The following is an 18515-nucleotide window of genomic DNA, read 5'->3' on the forward strand; positions in this document are numbered from 1 at the left end:
ACAGGCTGGTGATGAAGGGTCGGAAGTCATGTGACTCTGCTGAGGAGCCTGGGTAGTGGAGTCCTGTGGAGGACTGTCTGTAGTTGTGACAGGTTTTGTGAAGCTGAAACTTGAAGTTGAGGCCTGTCTTAATCGAACCTGCTCAACTCCAACAACATGCTGTCCAATTACAAGCCAAAACAAATGGAATAACATTAACACCCCAGAAAGACAAAACACACCCTTTTGGGCGTTTTTTATTTCCTCTCAGTCCAGCGTGTTGAAATATTTATAGTACAGGCAGATTATTCTAAATTATTCTAATTATTTTTGTAAAACTAGGCTGTTTTTTGAAGGAGTAAAGGACCACCGTCTTAGCTGCAATTTAATATTGTTGTCCATTATTTCAATGTTAAAAGAGCTGCTGAGCTGCGTTAATATATGCAGGTTAAATGCAACAAGTTTAGACTTAACTAGTAGTCAAGTTTGGTAACATTAGCCTAACTAGCTAACACTAGCTATCTAATGGCATGTTAGCTTACCAACCACAATTCTTTCAATGTTTTATTTTTGTCATATATCGTCTTACATCAGTTTTTATCTAGAAACCTTCTCATTTTAAGTATCTGGTTTAAGTATCTTGGACAATTCCTGCTAGCGCTTTGATTTTGTTGGCTAAAACTGCTGCACATGGACTTTTTTTGGCCACTCAGACATTTTAACTGCTAAAACTCATTAACATATAATCTACTTTAAATGTTTACAGTTTTCCGTTTCCAACAACTGACCAAAACCCGGTTGGATTATGGCTCGTATTCACAGTCAGTTACATATCTAGAACCTCCAGAAGGCTTCAAGTGAGGTTTCTTCTCAACATGAGTTCCAAAATATGCTGGTAGTAATTCTAATATGTAAGACCTTCAGTTCAGCTCCTGAAGGCCTAAGCAATGGGAGAACTAGCTTGGCTGTATCTAGCTGGATACCACAGAGAAAAAATCTGATTGGACACATTCTTTTAGTTGTTTTCAATCCTTTTGTTTGTAACCAAGACGTAACAATGAACAAAGAGTATTATGTCAGTACTTGCATAGTTTAAATATAACAAGCAAGACGATGCTATTAAATAAAAAAAAAAATTGATTTCATAGAAATCACGTTCTCTGAAGACCCAGGAGGCCCTGAGGTGCTCATGATGTTGTTAACTGTTTTTTTATTTCGCCAATGAAATATAAGCCCTTTTTGTAGAGCTATGCCGCAGACCGAATGTCCTATACGGACATTAAAGAGTGGCCTGAGAATTGCGAGCTCTCAAGTCGGCTTGTTCCACTAGGCGATAAGGGAATGCGCACCAGGAGTGATGATAAGTGAGCTGGAAAAACTGATTAACCTCTTCATGCCTCTTTCTAAATATACTTCTTGCCCAGCCAGTGAAATCATTTTAGCTTGCACTCTAAACAGTAAAGGTTCCTAAATGAATCCTGACTTGGACATACAGTTCTAGGAAACGTCTTTAACGGGTATAGAACAACTGCATTACGTGGAGGACCTTTAAACTTTCAACAGGTTCTTCAGACTCACACCTCACAATAACAAAAATTTGAAATGGTTTTTATGGCAACTAAAGGTGTTTTTTTCTATGGCATTGCTTTGAAGATCCATTTGCACCTTTATTCTAAAACCAAAACTACACCCTACAGCCAAAAATTTTTTTCCCCACTTTATTTTCAAAATTTCAGTGTAATTCAATGTTTGAGATGTAAACAAAGTCATTCAAAGAGGTTTGATGGGAAGGAGTTTACTGTGCAGCACAATTACTGGATGTCTTTACAGTGGTGGTGATAAGAACCAGGAGTCCACAACACAAATACAGCCTTTTCATTTACTATCCAAAACCACCAGTGAACCAATATGTTTCTTCTGAGTGGCCAATCTGGAAAATTTTACTGGGGTGGCGAGTAGTTTCGACAGGGTGGCAATGTTTACAGATGTTCTCGCAATGTTAACGGGGGAGGGGAAGGTGATAGGTGAGTTGGAGAGAGGTCAGAGAGTCGTTCCTTAATGGCAGAGCAGGGCAGACCAGACATACTCACAATACTAATATGGGACCAAGGGTTGGGGGTGGGTGTTGGGATTGGAGAGTTGGTCCATCCGCCCCACAGCGAGGCGAAAGCCAATGACATGACAGAAAGTTGGGGTGGCAATTGGGATAGTGAATCAGATGTTAGGGAGGGCACTGGCCACAGTGGCCACCCATTTAAAACCATGTGTCTTCTTCGTTTTATATGTAATGTTGATGATGGTAGAATAGTGGTAAATATAACAACTAAGGTTCCTTTGGGGACTATTTTGTCCTACAACACCCTACTTGTATCCTTCCACCACGAATGGATTTGGCCAAAAATCATCACGAAACGAACAAATCTGTAATCTTTTTGTGTAATAACTGTCAGTGAGGGAGCATTTAGAGGCATCAGAGTCTTCAGGCGTCTGGTTCCCATCACCACCACTGTGAAAAAGTCTATGACTCCTCTCCTTCTTCTGAGAGACATGCTCGTTGTCGCTGTGCCTCTTTGACATGGAGTCACACCTACAGGATCACTGATGAAGCAGGCAGGCTGAGCGGCAGCAGGGTGCCATGGTGACCATACCCTGGTGGGATGTCCCAAGAGTTTAGTGTAGATCTAATTAAGTCCTGAGAGATGGCTGAACTTGAGATCATACAGAGGACGTATGCATAGGGTTCGCCTTCCTAGAATAGCAGTACTGCGAAATAAGAACAGCTTTGGGAGATGAGTCATAGAGAAAAGTACATCTGTATTAAAATAAAAGTTGTACATTTTAGATGAAATATTTCTGACCCCCAGCTCATTAAAAGAAGTGAATGCATGCTTTCCATCCATACATTTGCATGTGTAAGAAGATGAGAAGATATTTTAGTATTATGATATGAATGTGACATGAGGAAAGCAGGAAAAACAACCCTAAAAGTGAGTTTTGTGTTCTAAAGTGCAGACATAAACATATTCATTGTGTCGTTATGATACTGATGGGCTACAATGCAGTAATAGTGTGTCAAAATCAGAGACCACCCTTCATTTACTCTAATCAAAACAGCCATTAAGTACAAGTTATTCAATTTACAGTGTTAGGGAAAAAAGTCATATAAAATACATATAATGATAAGCCTCTCTCTCAAAGATGAAAGCTTTAAGTGCTGTTTATTTGATGGGGGCAGTTTTGGAGTCTACCAGGTCTTCCAGGTGGTTTTTAAAAGTCCCATTTTCTCTGTAGCTTTTAATCAGTTTTTGAACTCCAGTTTTGGAAACTCTTGGTTCTCCCCACTTACTTTCCTTAGACTTTCCCATTCCTTAGGCATGTGGATTATCTTATATGTACTCAGGTAAAACATAAAACAGTGGACATTGAGTGTGTTTACATGCGCTTAATAATCTGATCATAATCGGATTTCTGCAGTTACCTGATTATTCAATTGGTCATGTAAACAGCACATTCCCATTTTCTTAGATCAGAGAAAGGTCTAGAAATCTGATTACGAAATCTGATAAAGAGGCTGGATTTTAGCCCAGTAATCAGTCAAGGCGTGTGAAAACAGACCACCGCGAGACACAGCATAACACTTTTGGAGCGACTCTGAAAACAAACACATGCTTGACGAAATGAAGGATTTAAACATTCTTCAATTTCCAGATCAACATCATGAAGTTTGAGTTTTACATTACGTTTACATCACGTCTTCCTCTGCGAGTTTATTGGCTGGTTGTAGAGCAGAAATCTGATTACTGCCTGACTCATGCAGACCTGGAGTTTCCCCAATATCTGATTACTCAAGCGCATGTAAACATGTTGATCGTATTACGGATAGAATCTGATTTTCTTCAATTATCGCATTATTACGTGCACGTAAATGCACTCAATGATCAATTTGATATTATAATTAGTCATTTCCTGTGAAATGTTTTCTGCCTTTTTTCTGACACTGAAAAATGAATAACTTGCACTTACAGGCTATTCTGCCTGTAAATTAAATCAATAAAATGGTGATTGCTGAGTTTTGTACTGTATAATATAGAAAATGCATGTTTCATGAGTCAACAAGTGCCTGCAGATGCACACACAAATATTATAAAATGGAAAAACGTTTAATAATGATGTGAATCTTGCTTTGGTGAACTCTCAAAGTACATAAAGTCCTGTGAAAAGACAAAAAACAAGCATTACTGTCTGCTGGTTTACACGTGAACTAATAACAAAACGTTAACAAACAGAAAACGTACAATGAGGAAACAGGCGCCTAATATAACGGCCTTGATTTTGACGTCCAGGTCCATGGGAAACCGCACGCCGAAGTTATCTGCGTCTGTTAACATCTCTGCCTCCATGCCCGTCCACTGTTTGCTTATCCTGCCAACTACTGAGGCTTCATCCAGGGACATCACCTATAACCATAAACATAATCATTAGTTTAATGTACGCTAGTTATTTTGTCATTGGAGACATTTGTGAGTCACTTATACTGATTTCCAGTTGTGTTGGAAATATCGTATTTATGCGATGACTGTAAGAATTAGAGCTGCACCGATACCACTTTTCCCTTCCGATACCGATACCTGATCCTTTAGCATCGGCCGATACTGAGTACCGATACTGATACTAACTCACATCCTGATATTTATACTGTTACATTTTAAAAAAACTTAGTAAAATGTAAAACCATGAACATTCAAAGAACCATTCCATGATTAAAGGGTTCTCTGCATTGTGAAAGGGTTCTTCAGACTGTAAACGATTCTATACAGAGCCTTTTTTGAAAAGGGTTCTACATAGCACCGAAAAGGGATCTACTGTTACAATGTCAGGCTTGTTACAATAGCAGAACCCTTTTAAGGGCTTTTCAAAAATGTTCCATATAGAACCATGTACAGATCATTCTTTATAGAACATTTTTTTAAAAAGGGTTCTATGTAAAACCATGAACATTCAAAGAACCCTTCTATGATTTAAAGGGTTCTCTGCATTGTGAAAGGGTTCTTCAGACTGATGGAGAATGTGCTGTAAACGATTCTATACAGAGCCTTTTTTGAAAAGGGTTCTACATAGCACCGAAAAGGGATCTACTGTTACAATGTCAGGCTTGTTACAATAACAGAACCCTTTTTAGTGCTTTTCAAAAAGGTTTTGAAACCATGTACAGCACAGTCTCCATCAATCTGGCTATTTGAGTATTCATGGTGCTACCTAGAACCTTTCTTTATTAATGAACCCTTGAAGAGCCATCGTTTTTGGTTCTAACTGGCCAAAACATTACTCACCTCGTAAGAAACCACTGCTCATCATTTTGTTGCAGTAGCATAAAATAAATAGACTCTTTAATGAAAGAAAAACAACAAAAGGCATTAATTCCAGCGTGTCTATCTCGTCTCTGAGCAACACCACCTAAATCAAGTCGTACCTCTGACCTCTGAGAGTAAGAAGGAACTTTCGAGGAGGATTTGAAGGCAGCCATAATAACATGCTGCTTCTGCCAAACTGTCTCTGTGGTTTTGGGCAACAGCCAGTAACACTTGTAACACTAATGCTATTAAAATAATGTCTGCTGTGCTACTCGCACTGTAGAACGATGCCAGCATAGGAATTTACAATACACATACAATACAACACAGCAAAGAAAAAGCAGGATAGATGTTCTCCGGATCTCCAAGCTGCCATTTTCCACTTCATATTCCATATGAATATGAACAAGCACCCAAACAGAGTTTAGTCGTATTACCTACACACTTAAAAAAGATGGCTCTTCAAAGGTTCTTTTATAAAGACAGTGGTTCTATATAGAACCATGAACACTCAAAGAACCATTTGCCTGCTTGGTTCTTTACATGGTGGAATGGTTTTTCAGACTGATGTAGACAGTGTTGTATATGGTTCTATATAGAATCATTTTGAAACTGGTTCTTCTACTGTTATGAGCTTGTAGCAATAGAAGAACCCTTTTTGGTGCTATATAGAACCATTTAAAAGGTTTCAAGGTAATATAGAAGCATATATGCCTATGAGCTGCCCTACACTCAACATATATGCCTATGAGCTGCCCTACAACAAAGATGGTTCTTCAAGGGTTCTTTAGTAAAGGAAATGGTTCTATTTATAACATATTTACGGAATATATAGGGAAAAATATATTGGTTCCTTGGCTCGATAAGGTTGGCATTGTATGCCACTGCTGGGCCACCAGTGAGCCACCTGGAAAATGCTGAACAAAAAGCCAGTGAGGCTGCCAGTCATGCTGTTAGTGGGCCAGCAGTGGTCCACTATCCTCTACTGTTTGGCATGTGAAGAGCTGACATTTTCCGATTATGTTAAAAACATAAAAATAGAGACAGTAGCCAGATTTCGATTTACTGTACTTACAGTACCTCAAAATTCACATCAGAACAGCAGTTACAGTCACAGAAAGGTCCCACAATCTTCAGCACTGCTTCTCTTCTTTCATTCTTAATGGTGAACTTGGGCAGGTAAGGGTGCCAGTTCTGCATCACGTATCCAACAGGGCTGCCCGGAGGAGCCTGGACCTCAAGCTGAAATACAGAAAGCAACCTAACAAGCTGCAGGAAGCCTTCATCAGTTTAATATTGTAGTAAAATGACATAAACAATTAAATAGAGGTGGCATGATTAGACCTGCACCTGAGTTCCAATGTGTTTTCTGCTCCCACTGACAGTCCCAAAGTACTATAACTAACTACCTTAATTTCAGTAAAAATAACGCACACCATCTGTTGGAAACGAGAACATCTTATGGCGCGGGAGAACATTTCAGTGGTGTGAAGTTCAGTCGCCCCAATCAGGATAAAAATAGCATTTGTGCTATTTATGCTAGACTGACCTTCCTCGAGTCCAAACCTGTCTCCCATTTGAAAATGTGCATTATTAAGCTCAAAAGACGACAATAAAGGCCCTGTACGGTTGCACAACTGAAGTCTTATAGCTCCTGAATAAACTTAGTAATCCAAGTTTTAAAAAGTACATGGTACACATGTAGCCAAAGTTCAGGACATTGAATCGCATAGCTCATGCAAATAGCCTATCTTTGGCCTTGTTTTCACAACAACCTCTTAGCAATGCGGGTATTCTGGATGAATGCAGATTTTATGTACAGAAATTAGTGTTTCATGTTCCCAGGAAATGTTTGGAATCAGTGACCATAACGTGTAATTGTTGGAACTGAGCTGATGCAGATTCTGCAGAAATCATCGTAAGTTTGTTTTCAGGAACCTCCCCAGAATTTTGATTTTGAGCCATGGGTGCCAATAGGTCAATTAGGGGTTTTCAGACCACCAGGAACCCCTGTATTTTCAGACCTTGCTTACTACGTAACATATCCCAGATACTGACCTATACTGTTGTTACGAGACAGTCAGTGTTATACACTTTATTGGTCGCAATGTTTTGACTGGTCTGTGTACAATGTGTGGTAATTTAAATGTCACTTTTCTTAGAAATATCAGGCTTTATTTGGCACTTGGATGAGCTGGTTCAGATCCAAAGGCTGATGTTTATGTACTCAGGCTATTTTTGGGTTCAGACCAAAATCATTCATGCCCGATTAAAGCTTTAGACCCTCCTTCTGGAGATTCTAAGTTTAAGTGACCCTTATTAAACATTTCACCTCTGCATTTAACCCATCCGTGAACTGAAGCACCACATACACACTAGTGAACACACACACATACACACACTAGGGGCCAGTGAGAACACTTGCCCGGAGCAGTGGACAGCCCTATCCGCAGCACCCGGGGAGCAGGTGGGGGTTAGGCGCCTTGCTCAAGGACACCTCAGTCATGTACCGTCAGCTCTGGGGATCGAACCTTCCTGTAGGATTTAGTCTGAACTCTGATCTGGTACAGCTGATGCACCTAATCAACCTCTTCAGAAGACCAAGGTTCAGAGTCTACAGCTTACCTCTTGCAGGCAGCATGGAAAGCAGCAGCTGCTGCATTTCAGTGGGCGTGTGAGAGTGACCACTACCCGTCCCGTGTTGTCCTGGAGATGGAGGACGAAAGAGCGCATGGACCCGCAGACCATCCTTGTGCAAAAGTCGGTCTCCTCAGCAGCAAGGAACACTTGCTGTCCTACGCTATTTTTGACTATGTATTGGTTGTTGGTCTCCCAACCGAAAATAGCTGTGAGAAAGACAATGGAGGAGAGACTCTCAATCAGCTGGCTAGGGCATGAAACAAAGCACGTCACTTGAGTCGTCATGGTGCGAACTGAAGAACGTGTGATGTCATTCTCTATCACCCATTTGCGTCATACCTTCTATTAGCTCCATTTTCTGATGGACAAGGAGCTGGTCAATCTGTTTGAGGAATGATGGACAAGAAAAGAGGCCAGTGTTAAAACTACTTTGGAATGTGGAGATTATAATAAATTAGAGAGAGAGAAGCAGAGAAAGAGGTGAAAGAAGAGGTGGGAGAGAGAGAAAGAGAGAGAAAGACAAAGAGAGAGAGAAAGACAAAGAGAGAGAGCCCCAAAGGAAGAGAGACAGTGGGAAGGAATATGCTCACTAATTTATACGTTTTGGATTGTTCCATCCTCTACCTGTGTTAAGTACTCCAGACCCGGAGGGCAGCCGGGTGGTCTCTCCGGGACAGGCATCATCACAGGCGCCTGAGGTGGTACGTAACCTGAGACATAAATACGGTGTGAAATTTCCATGGTCTGCAATGAAGGATGTTTATCAGCGGTTAAGGGGTCTTGTTAGGCACAATGCAGAATAAAATACACAACCTTTCAATAAAATATCTAGGTTTGAATGAATAATGCGGGCGGCACGGTGGCGTGGTGGGTAGCGCCGTCGCCTCACAGCAAGGAGGGCCTGGGTTCAATTCCCCGGCTGGGCGACCGGGTTCTTCTCTGTGTGGAGTTTGCATGTTCTCCCCGTGTCTGCGTGGGTTTCATGTGGGTTCTCCGGATTCCTCCCACAGTCCAAAGACATGCAGTCAGGCCAATTGGACATGCTAAATTACCCCTAGGTGTGAGTGACTGTCTGTGTCTGTCTGTGCCCTGCGATGGACTGGCGACCTGTCCAGGGTGTGTCCTGCCTTCCGCCCAAAGACTGCTGGGATAGGCTGGGATATTGCCACCAGCACCTGGACTCTATGATTTCCTGAATTGTGTTAGCATCAAGCTAAAAGTGTCAAATTCACTTTCACTCACTGTATTTAATGCTATCTAAGGCAAGGCAATGCTACATAATGCCACTTAATACTACTTACTTACTACTTACTATTTTGTTCTGTTTTTTGACCAGACCCTCGCACCCCGCCCTCTCCAACCCTGCTGGATTGAAACAAATGACTTCTCTCTCATAGTTTAATAAAATACGTGGAGGCATTCTTTTGAAAGTGCAGATTATAAGTATACATTTGTGTATGTCTGCAGAAGGGGAGATGTTTTATCATTATTTTAATCTAAAGTTGTGTGTAATTTTAAGGGAAAAAAGACCCACATTTTAACATTAAAAAAAGTCAGATCTGGACACTCAAGCCTGATGCAGCAGGATGTACACGTAATTCGCTGTGTAACAAACTATGAAATTTGCTATGTAATTATGTAATTAAGCAAGCACAAGAGGAAGCGTTTTATCACGAATAACATCACGGCTGTGATTCAGTTACAGGCACGAACAAAAGGAGAGTACAGTCTCTTCATCACAATAACACACAACTTCGACTGTAATACTGCTCTTAGAGAGCAATTCTGCAAAATAAAAGGGTCAAATAAAGCAAATGTGGATTACTGCAAATGTGCTTTAGTATTAACAATTCCTTCCACCACCCTTGCTACAGAAAGAGCCATAAAACTGTTACAATATCAGGTTCAGCTCAGCTTTTCAATATCTGCCGGAGGAACCTGTATGTGCTTTTGCACCACTCAGTCGGAAAAGCAGTTGTACTGAAAGGTTAGAATGCACCTGAAGGGGGTGGCGGCACCACTGCAGGTCCCTGAGGGGGTACGTAACCTGGGGTGAAGAAAAATTGAATGTAAGCATGGAACAGCAAACTGCACGTGCACTAAAACTGACAAGATATTTTGATGAAAATGCACCTGGTGGTAATGGTTGTCCATGCGGGGGTGCAGGATAGACACTGTGCAGGTCTGAAGGTAGACCAGTGGTATAAACTGTGGGACAACATTAGCAACATGCCCAGCATTAGATAGAACCCGCGAGAGAATTTCATTTCTACAGTCAATATGCATGTAGCAATTACACTATATTCATAATATTAAAGAATAATGAAGCCTACTAAATTTGTCCATTTACCAGGGGAATCTAAATTGTTAAGAGGTAAACAAAGTCATTAAGACTGGTTCGATGTGTTTACTGTAGAGAAACACAGATGTCTTTACAGTGGTGGTGATAGGAACCAGGGGTCACCATGTCTACAACACAAATATAGCCAAACTGTTTACTATTTAACATCACCTACTTGTGTCTTCTGAGTTTTACATGTAATGCATGTAATGTGAACTATTTTTCAGGCATAAATCAAATCAAAAGTCTATTGCAACACTATCACGAGTTGCTCAGTGTTCAGGCAGTTCAGGCCCTTCCTAACAGTATTCATACGCATTTCATGTACGTTGTACGCACAAAATAAAAAGGAATCTACTTTACAATGTGCAAAAGATTTTAGAGCAAATTTTATTGTTAAATTATGTTCGAATTTGCATCTGGCGCAACCAGCTACAGGAAATGATGTGATTAGTCTGTTGCTCCGGTCTTAATGGGGCGCCATTCCTTATCTTCACATTCAAATAAGGATTAAATAAGTCAAATGAGTTTACAGAGCATGAGGTGAAAGCCAATAGTGTCAGTTCACTAATGCACTACTGGCCAGTTGTTGTTGCAGCCCGTTTCCTGTGGGTGTAGATGTTTTGATTTGCTAAGGAGAGCAGCAAAGTTTCCAAGGGGTGGAACACTGTTGATTTTATAGTCTTGATAGTTGAAAAACAAAGTGTGTCTTCATCAGGCTGGGGTCTTTTAAAGCCAAGTAATCAGTAAAGATAGGCCTCTATTGGCCATCATTGAAGTATCTGCCATTTAATGGCTTCCACAGACTGTTAGTTAAAAAAATACTTTAAAGCAATAATTTTTTATATCTAGAGTAGACCAAAGAATAGCAACTATTGCCAACTCTACAGCCCACACTTAATTATCCATATCCAGTATGTATAGAAATAAAGAGACCACCTTTCATTTATTTAACTTGTAATCCAAACAGCCATTAACTAGAAATTACTTCTGCTCTACAACCAGCCAATTAACTCACAGAGGAAGATGTGATGATAATCCACATGTATAAGGAATGGGAAAGTCTACGGAAATTAAGTGGGGAAAACCAAAACTGCCCCCATCAGATAAACAGCACTTAAAGCTTTCATCTCTGAGGGAGAGGAGAAGATCAAGCTGCTTCAGATCTGAAAACATCCACAGGTGTTTCTGTCCATCCTTCCACTGTGAGAAGACCACTCAGCGCTGTGGGTCTGAAAGGACGTGTAGCTGATCAAGAAGAACCTCGCTGAGAAAAGGAGAGGGACACATCAAACAAAGAAGCTGAACAATGGACTGACCGCCCCAGAGTCCAGACCTCAACTGTGTTTGATTAGTTTGGAAAATGATCAACCAGCTTCCAAGACTGAACTTTGAAGGTAAGGAAAAATATCCCTGCAGATTTCATTGAAAAACTGGCAAAGATTCCTGAAAAGAATGGAAGCTGTAATTAAGGTAAAGAGTGGGAACAATAAATACTGAAAAAACAGTATATTTACTTTTTGAAGTTCTATTTATTTTTCGTCAAATATGCTGTCTGATGAACTAATAGCTTGTACTTAATGGCTGAAACCAAGAATTTTGTCTTTTAAATCATATATGATGAATTGTGCTAAAGCTGACCAGGTACATGAACTAATAAAGTAGAAAAAAGGCACATTTTGCTTTCAGGTCAACTTCTTGACTCTTGATGAATTTCAGCTGTGTAGGGTTGAGGAAATAGCTAAAACATTTTGTTTTGGTGTTGAAAGTGGATCTACTGACTGTTTGAGCACAGCAGATGTTATGACTAGCTGATAAAAGCCCACCAGGCCTTTGAATATTCCTCCTCTAGGCTATGGTCTTTAAAAGAAGCTAGAATTGATGTGTTACAGACTCGTGAGCTGAGAGTTAAACCACACTCCAATCAAAGAAACACAAACAAATCTACGTTTGGCCATCTGGAAAACATGCAGCTTTCCTAAAACGCAATTAAAGCTGTTGATTTTCCCACGACGCTAAGATAGCCATGGTGCTGACTGCCATCACATGTCTACACAATCTTACAACATCTTACAACAGGAGACCACCAAAACCAATACTAGATCAGTATAAAAGGACAGCCATATGTCAAAACATCACTCACCAGGCGTCACTGGTGTTGTAAAAGGGTCACTGCCTGGAGGTCCACCAGGTCCACCTTATAAATCAAACAGAGAATGACTGCAGGGATGGTTTGTATCTACACTCACTGGCCACTTTATTAGGTACACCGGTTCAGTTGCTTGTTAACACAAATAGCTAATCAGCCAATCACACGGCCACAACTCACTGCATTTAGGCATGTAGAGGTGGTCAAGACAACCTGCTGAAGTGCAGACCGAGCATCAGAACGGGGAAGAAAGGGGATTTAAGGGACTTTGAATGTGCCGTGGTTGTTGGTGCCAGATGGGCTGGTCTGAGTATTTCAGAAACTGCTGATCTGCTGGGATTTTCACGCACAACCATCTCTAGGGTTCACAGAGAACGGTCCGAAAAAGAGGAAATATCCAGTGAGTGGTCAGTTGTGTGGACGAAAATGCCTTGATGATGTGAGAGGTCAGAGGAGAATGGGCAGACTGGTTCCAGATGATAGAAAGGCAGCAGGAACTCTAATAACCAACCAAAATCTCTGAGGAACGTTTCCAACACCTTGTTGGAAGTCTGCCACGAAGAATTAAGGCAGTCCTGAAGGCAAAAAGGGGGTCCAACCTTTTACTAGGTGTACCTAATAAAGTGGCCGGTGAGTGTACGTAGAACTGAACAATCTGTTTGTTCATGTTTGGGTCGGCTCCTGTTTTTGAATGAGCAGTGAAAGAATGCTAAAATACTGATGATCCCCAGTTCATAAAATGCCTGTTTAGTAGCATGAGGGAATAGCCTTCCCGTTTTATTGGGAAACTGTGGAAAACAGACACAGGATTAACAGTTTCATGCCGATAAATGAATGATCTCTGATGTACGCAGTACAGTATGTTGCTGGTTAACAGGTTTTTGAGTTTTAAAACCACCCAAAGATGACAGCAAATTTTGAAAATCTTCTCAGAAGAGGCCCCACAACCCCACAACACTGGACAAATTCACAGGAAGCACTAACGTTTTGCTGATGAAAACTGCGGTTTTGGCTTTGGAATTACACAACCGGAGCGCTATTTGCCAATAAATCTCAAAACAAGTGTTTACAACACCATCATCTAACGTTGGGTCACCCTAAACCTCAGACTTATTCTGAGATTTACTGTAATTGGCAGCTTCTGAAAAATGCTGACCTCTTTGCGTGCTTCTTTAACCTCACTAGCCATGTTCTAAGATGTTGTGTCATCTCTCTCCTGCCCACAAGAGTGTCCTGTGATTTAACACATTGGCAGCATTCCTAGACCTTTGTTTTACATATCAACTTCTGTTCCTACTGTTTTGTCCTATTAGGAGCAGCGTCTTTGACAACTTAACAGTAGGGCTGGGGGAACATTTGATCTTTCCTCAGAAAAGCTCAGTAACACTGAGATTAATAACTGATCACATTGATTTATCAGTCTACTCAGGCTTTAGCAGAGCTCAGTAACACTGAGATTAATAACCGATCACATTGTTTTATCAGTCCACTCAGGCTTTAGCAGAGCTCAGTAACACTGAGATTAATAACTGATCACATTGATTTATCAGTCTACTCAGGCTTTAGCAGAGCTCAGTAACACTGAGATTAATAACCGATCACATTGTTTTATCAGTCCACTCAGACTTTAAGAGAGCTCAGTAACACTGAGTTTAATAACTGATCACATTGATTTATCAGTCCACTCAGGCTTTAGCAGAGCTCAGTAACACTGAGATTAATAACTGATCACATTGATTTATCAGTCTACTCAGGCTTTAGCAGAGCTCAGTAACACTGAGATTAATAACTGATCATCACATTGATTTATCAGTCTACTCAGGCTTTAGCAGAGCTCAGTAACACTGAGATTAATAACCGATCACATTGATTTATCAGTCTACTCAGGCTTTAGCAGAGCTCAGTAACACTGAGATTAATAACTGACCACATTGATTTATCAGTCTACTCAGGCTTTAGCAGAGCTCAGTAACACTGAGATTAATAACCGATCACATTGATTTATCAGTCTACTCACGCTTTAGCAGAGCTCAGTAACACTGAGATTAATAACTGACCACATTGATTTATCAGTCTACTCAGGCTTTAGCAGAGCTCAGTAACACTGAGATTAATAACTGACCACATTGATTTATCAGTCTACTCAGGCTTTAGCAGAGCTCAGTAACACTGAGATTAATAACCGATCACATTGATTTATCAGTCTACTCAGGCTTTAGCAGAGCTCAGTAACACTGAGATTAATAACGGATCACATTGATTTATCAGTCTACTCAGGCTTTAGCAGAGCTCAGTAACGCTGAGATTAATAACTGATCACATTGATTTATCAGTCTACTCAGGCTTTAGCAGAGCTCAGTAACGCTGAGATTAATAACTGATCACATTGATTTATCAGTCTACTCAGACTTTAGCAGAGCTTAGTAACGCTGAGATTAATAACCGATCACATTGATTTATCAGTCTACTCAGGCTTTAGCAGAGCTCAGTAACGCTGAGATTAATAACTGATCACATTGATTTATCAGTCTACTCAGGCTTTAGCAGAGCTCAGTAACGCTGAGATTAATAACTGATCACATTGATTTATCAGTCCACTCAGGCTTTAGCAGAGCTCAGTAACACTGAGATTAATAAGTGTGAAAGAAGCACTGTAGAGCTCTGTTTTCACAGCCTTTCAGTTTTGTTCAATGGACAGTGCCTTAGCCCTTCTTATTTTAATTCCTCAGTCAAGGGCTACCAGACTCATTACAGATTCAGAGACTTCTCTATCTCCACATCTACTACACAATTTGTTGACTATTATCGTGACATCAGCCTTTGCAATAGTGATGCTGCAGAAGTGGGATATGCAAATGGGCCACTAACCAACAAACCCAATGTTTTGTTGCATGCTTTGAGGATTCTGAGTAATACTCTTTTCAGTGTTTAGACGAATCAAGGCATTTACTTGGAGAACTTGTCGAAATCATGTCACATCAATGGTTCACTAATGTGTTCTCAATAAACAAGGTGTACTGCACTCCAGTACTTCATCCATATTGGTGGTGATCTTGAGTCCTTCGTGGTTGCTAGCTCACTTGCATACTCATAAGCCCCTGTGGCTGCCTGGAAAGCTGGTGGTTAATGCCTTTGTTTAGGTGTTTTGATTAAGTGTTTACCGTTTAAAAGAACATGTTTATGCTGTGTCATACTAGCAATTCAATGTCCAATATCTATTTTTATGATTAATCTTAGAAACCTAAAACATCACAATATGACCCCCCAACATCTGCCTTCATGTTAATGGCTTAAGTGAGGACTGTGACGGCCAAGATCTGTCCAGTCTTTGAGTCTACTGCTGAAGAACTAGGTTTACTTCCCAGTATTCAAAGCTGAAAGCCGAAACCTGCCACTGTGAAAGTAGCTGTGAAACCTTCTAGGTAATGCCGTCACGTAATCTACAGAACTTTTGGTGGTTTTTACGTTAGTCACTACGGCGCTGTGAACTTTAGCAGATTCATTCTCTTTCATCGTATCTCTTCAGTTGAATGCACTTTATATCCTGATGACAGATTCGCATATATACTTCTCTTAAGGGTGTGACTCTCATTCTCTGGTGGTCGAACCTAGAAGCTACAACCCCAAATAAGAAAAATTAATAATTACGTTATGCATCGTATAGGGTGAAATATCCAAATCACTTGCCACTGTTCTTTGAGGAACACTTGTTTTTAAATATTTCAATCATTTTCTCACACATTTGTTGTCAAGCTTGTGGTCCTTGGCCCATCTTTGCTCCTTAAGGACGAGCCTTTGCTGGATGCCACTTCATCTGTATCAAATTACATGGTCATTTACCTGATTACTAGCCCCAACTTGCCCCTGTCCTGACTTTCTTTTGGAATGTGTTGCAAGCCTGAGTGGCAGGAATGGACAACACATGAAATATCTTGTATTGGTGTCTGCAATGGAATGTATGTCAGAGTAAATTTTAGAAGTTATTGCTTTTGCATTTTGTTTGTATTTCCTGACCGTCCCAACTTTTTCTGATTTGGGGTTGTATTAGCTAACTGAGGCCCTCATATTTGCTGATACCTTTCAGACCAGCTGCCCATGCCAGCTCCCGCCACCTGCCTTGGACTAGCTGCCCACCCTACACTGACATTTTCATGGACTCCTGGCTATTACTACCACTAATACTACTATTAATATAAGTAGTATAATAACTTTTGTAGGTAGTTTGACCAGGAGGATGGGTCCCCCTTTGTGAACCTTGGTTCCTCCCAAGGTTTCTTCCTCAGCTCTGAGAGTTTTTCCTTGCCACCGTCACCCCTGGCTTGCTCACCTGGGGGTTTTACCTTCATGTTAAAACTTTGTCTTTACTGGAATTCTGTGAAGCTGCTTTGTGACGACATCAGCGCTATACAAATAAATTTGATTCGATTTGATTTAGAGTAATTCAGTCTGTAGACGTTCACACCTACAGAGGTCACTATGCGCTATATATCCTGATTTAGACAGAGCTTATACTTCCCCTGAGCACCGGATATGAAAATGATGGCGGATATCTATAAGCCTCATCTCTTCAAAGCATTGAAGAATGTAGTTATTTGGACTATATGAGGATGTTGTGGCCTTACCTTGTGTATACATTTGATTCCTTCTGAATTCAAACGCTGTAAAATATAAACACATTTAATATTAGACTCCATACAAAACGTCCATGTCTCTTTTTTTTAGGAAGAAAAGCAAAAGAAAAAGTGGGATATCGAATAAATACGTTAGGGGGCTGATGGTGTGAAACAGCACTGAAATTCTCACAATGAACAAAATGCCTCTCGTGCTCTTGGCTACTGTCCAGTGTTAGATGAATTATTAATGTTTTGTCTCACCTTCAACAGGGAGCGTTTGGTTTCACTTAGCTACAGCTTGAAAAGCACCACAGCAGCCACTCGCACGGCTTACAGAAAGAGAACCGACATCTTAAAACCCTATAACAGTCTAGTTCAGCTGACTGATGGATTTCCATGTGTGTTCTTCGACGGCCAACTCAAACAGATCAGCCCACACTTCAGTCTTCCACTACTGGGCTACTTACAGGACTGCAGTCAAAGATGTTCAGCAGATGGTGCTAGCAAACTAGTTCCGTTCATCTCCAGCATCCATATCAACGTTTGAACCAAATCAGATCCGTTCCAACCAATTTCAGCTCGTCTATCTGTCCAACGATGACTCCTGGGTCCTCGTCATGTGTGATGGACCTCTGGAAGAACCTGTGATCCTGCGGTACAGCAGTCTAAGGTTGCCAGGTAACTCGTAAACAAAATCCACACTCATTGAATGTATGGTTCCCATCTTAATTTTTAATGATACCGAATATTAGTTTGAAAGGAGTGTGCTGCTCGGAGCTGAGCAGTAATGAGCTCCAGCTTTCAGGTACATGTGGTCAAGTTACACTGGCTGTGTTTACATGCAAAGATCCAACTAAACACATTCTGGTTACAGATGAAGACTGAGGTGTTTATGCTCACTCTACTCAAACCTCTGTCTACATGCTCACAAGTAATCCAATCCAAAACAATGCGCATGCGTAAAGAACCACTTAGTGTAGACGTTACCATGACAGCGAGCATCACGAATCCAGTCAGAGTGAGATGAGCAGCAGTGAGCGGTGCTTGGGTTTTTACTTTAAATTCATGTCAGACTCAGGAAACGTCCTTCACATGTCCTTATTAAAGAAGGCAGAGAGGAAGACGTCGTGCTCTGAGACGCATAAGCTGGACGTCCGTCCCACTGCCGTCTTTTAAGGCTCAAAGCATGAACTTCGTCTCCTCTGCAGACCAGTTTCTGCTCCGCCGTGTTGAACGTTATAAACTCTCACTGTGACGCGACGCACATGCAGAACGGACTTAAACTTTCCGATAGGGAATGTAATCGGATACAGGCGTTTACTCGGATATTATTCTTCTATTTAAGGGACTATTTACAGGATTACCCGCCTCATGCATTCGCATAGAAATTGTATTCCGAATGGCCTCAATCGGACTAGACTATTGCAATTGAGGTGTTTACA

The 18515-nt window shown here is 40.8% G+C and overlaps 1 protein-coding gene across 2 annotated transcripts; it reads right to left on the reverse strand.

Moving 5' to 3' along the window:
* Window positions 1-4118: 4118 nt before the first annotated feature.
* Window positions 4119-12502, reverse strand: LOC108437507 (phospholipid scramblase 1-like). Of its 2 annotated transcripts, XM_017714643.1 has the most exons (9): window positions 12455-12502; window positions 10104-10178; window positions 9970-10017; window positions 8595-8680; window positions 8310-8352; window positions 7956-8176; window positions 6411-6572; window positions 4275-4436; window positions 4119-4190 (listed from the first exon to the last, which is right to left on the reverse strand). In XM_017714643.1, the coding sequence occupies exons 4-9, from the start codon at window positions 8652-8654 to the stop codon at window positions 4140-4142; spliced, it is 699 nt and encodes a 232-aa protein (XP_017570132.1). In that variant the 5' UTR covers window positions 8655-8680; window positions 9970-10017; window positions 10104-10178; window positions 12455-12502; the 3' UTR covers window positions 4119-4139. The 2 variants fall into 2 exon arrangements, with proteins under 2 accessions (XP_017570132.1, XP_017570131.1); XM_017714642.2 differs by lacking the exons at window positions 9970-10017; window positions 10104-10178; window positions 12455-12502 and having other exon boundaries at window positions 8595-8818.
* Between the last annotated feature and the right edge of the window lie 6013 nt (window positions 12503-18515).

This window comes from Pygocentrus nattereri, chromosome 2, assembly GCF_015220715.1.
Source record: "Pygocentrus nattereri isolate fPygNat1 chromosome 2, fPygNat1.pri, whole genome shotgun sequence".
Classification (NCBI taxonomy): Eukaryota; Metazoa; Chordata; class Actinopteri; order Characiformes; family Serrasalmidae; genus Pygocentrus; species Pygocentrus nattereri.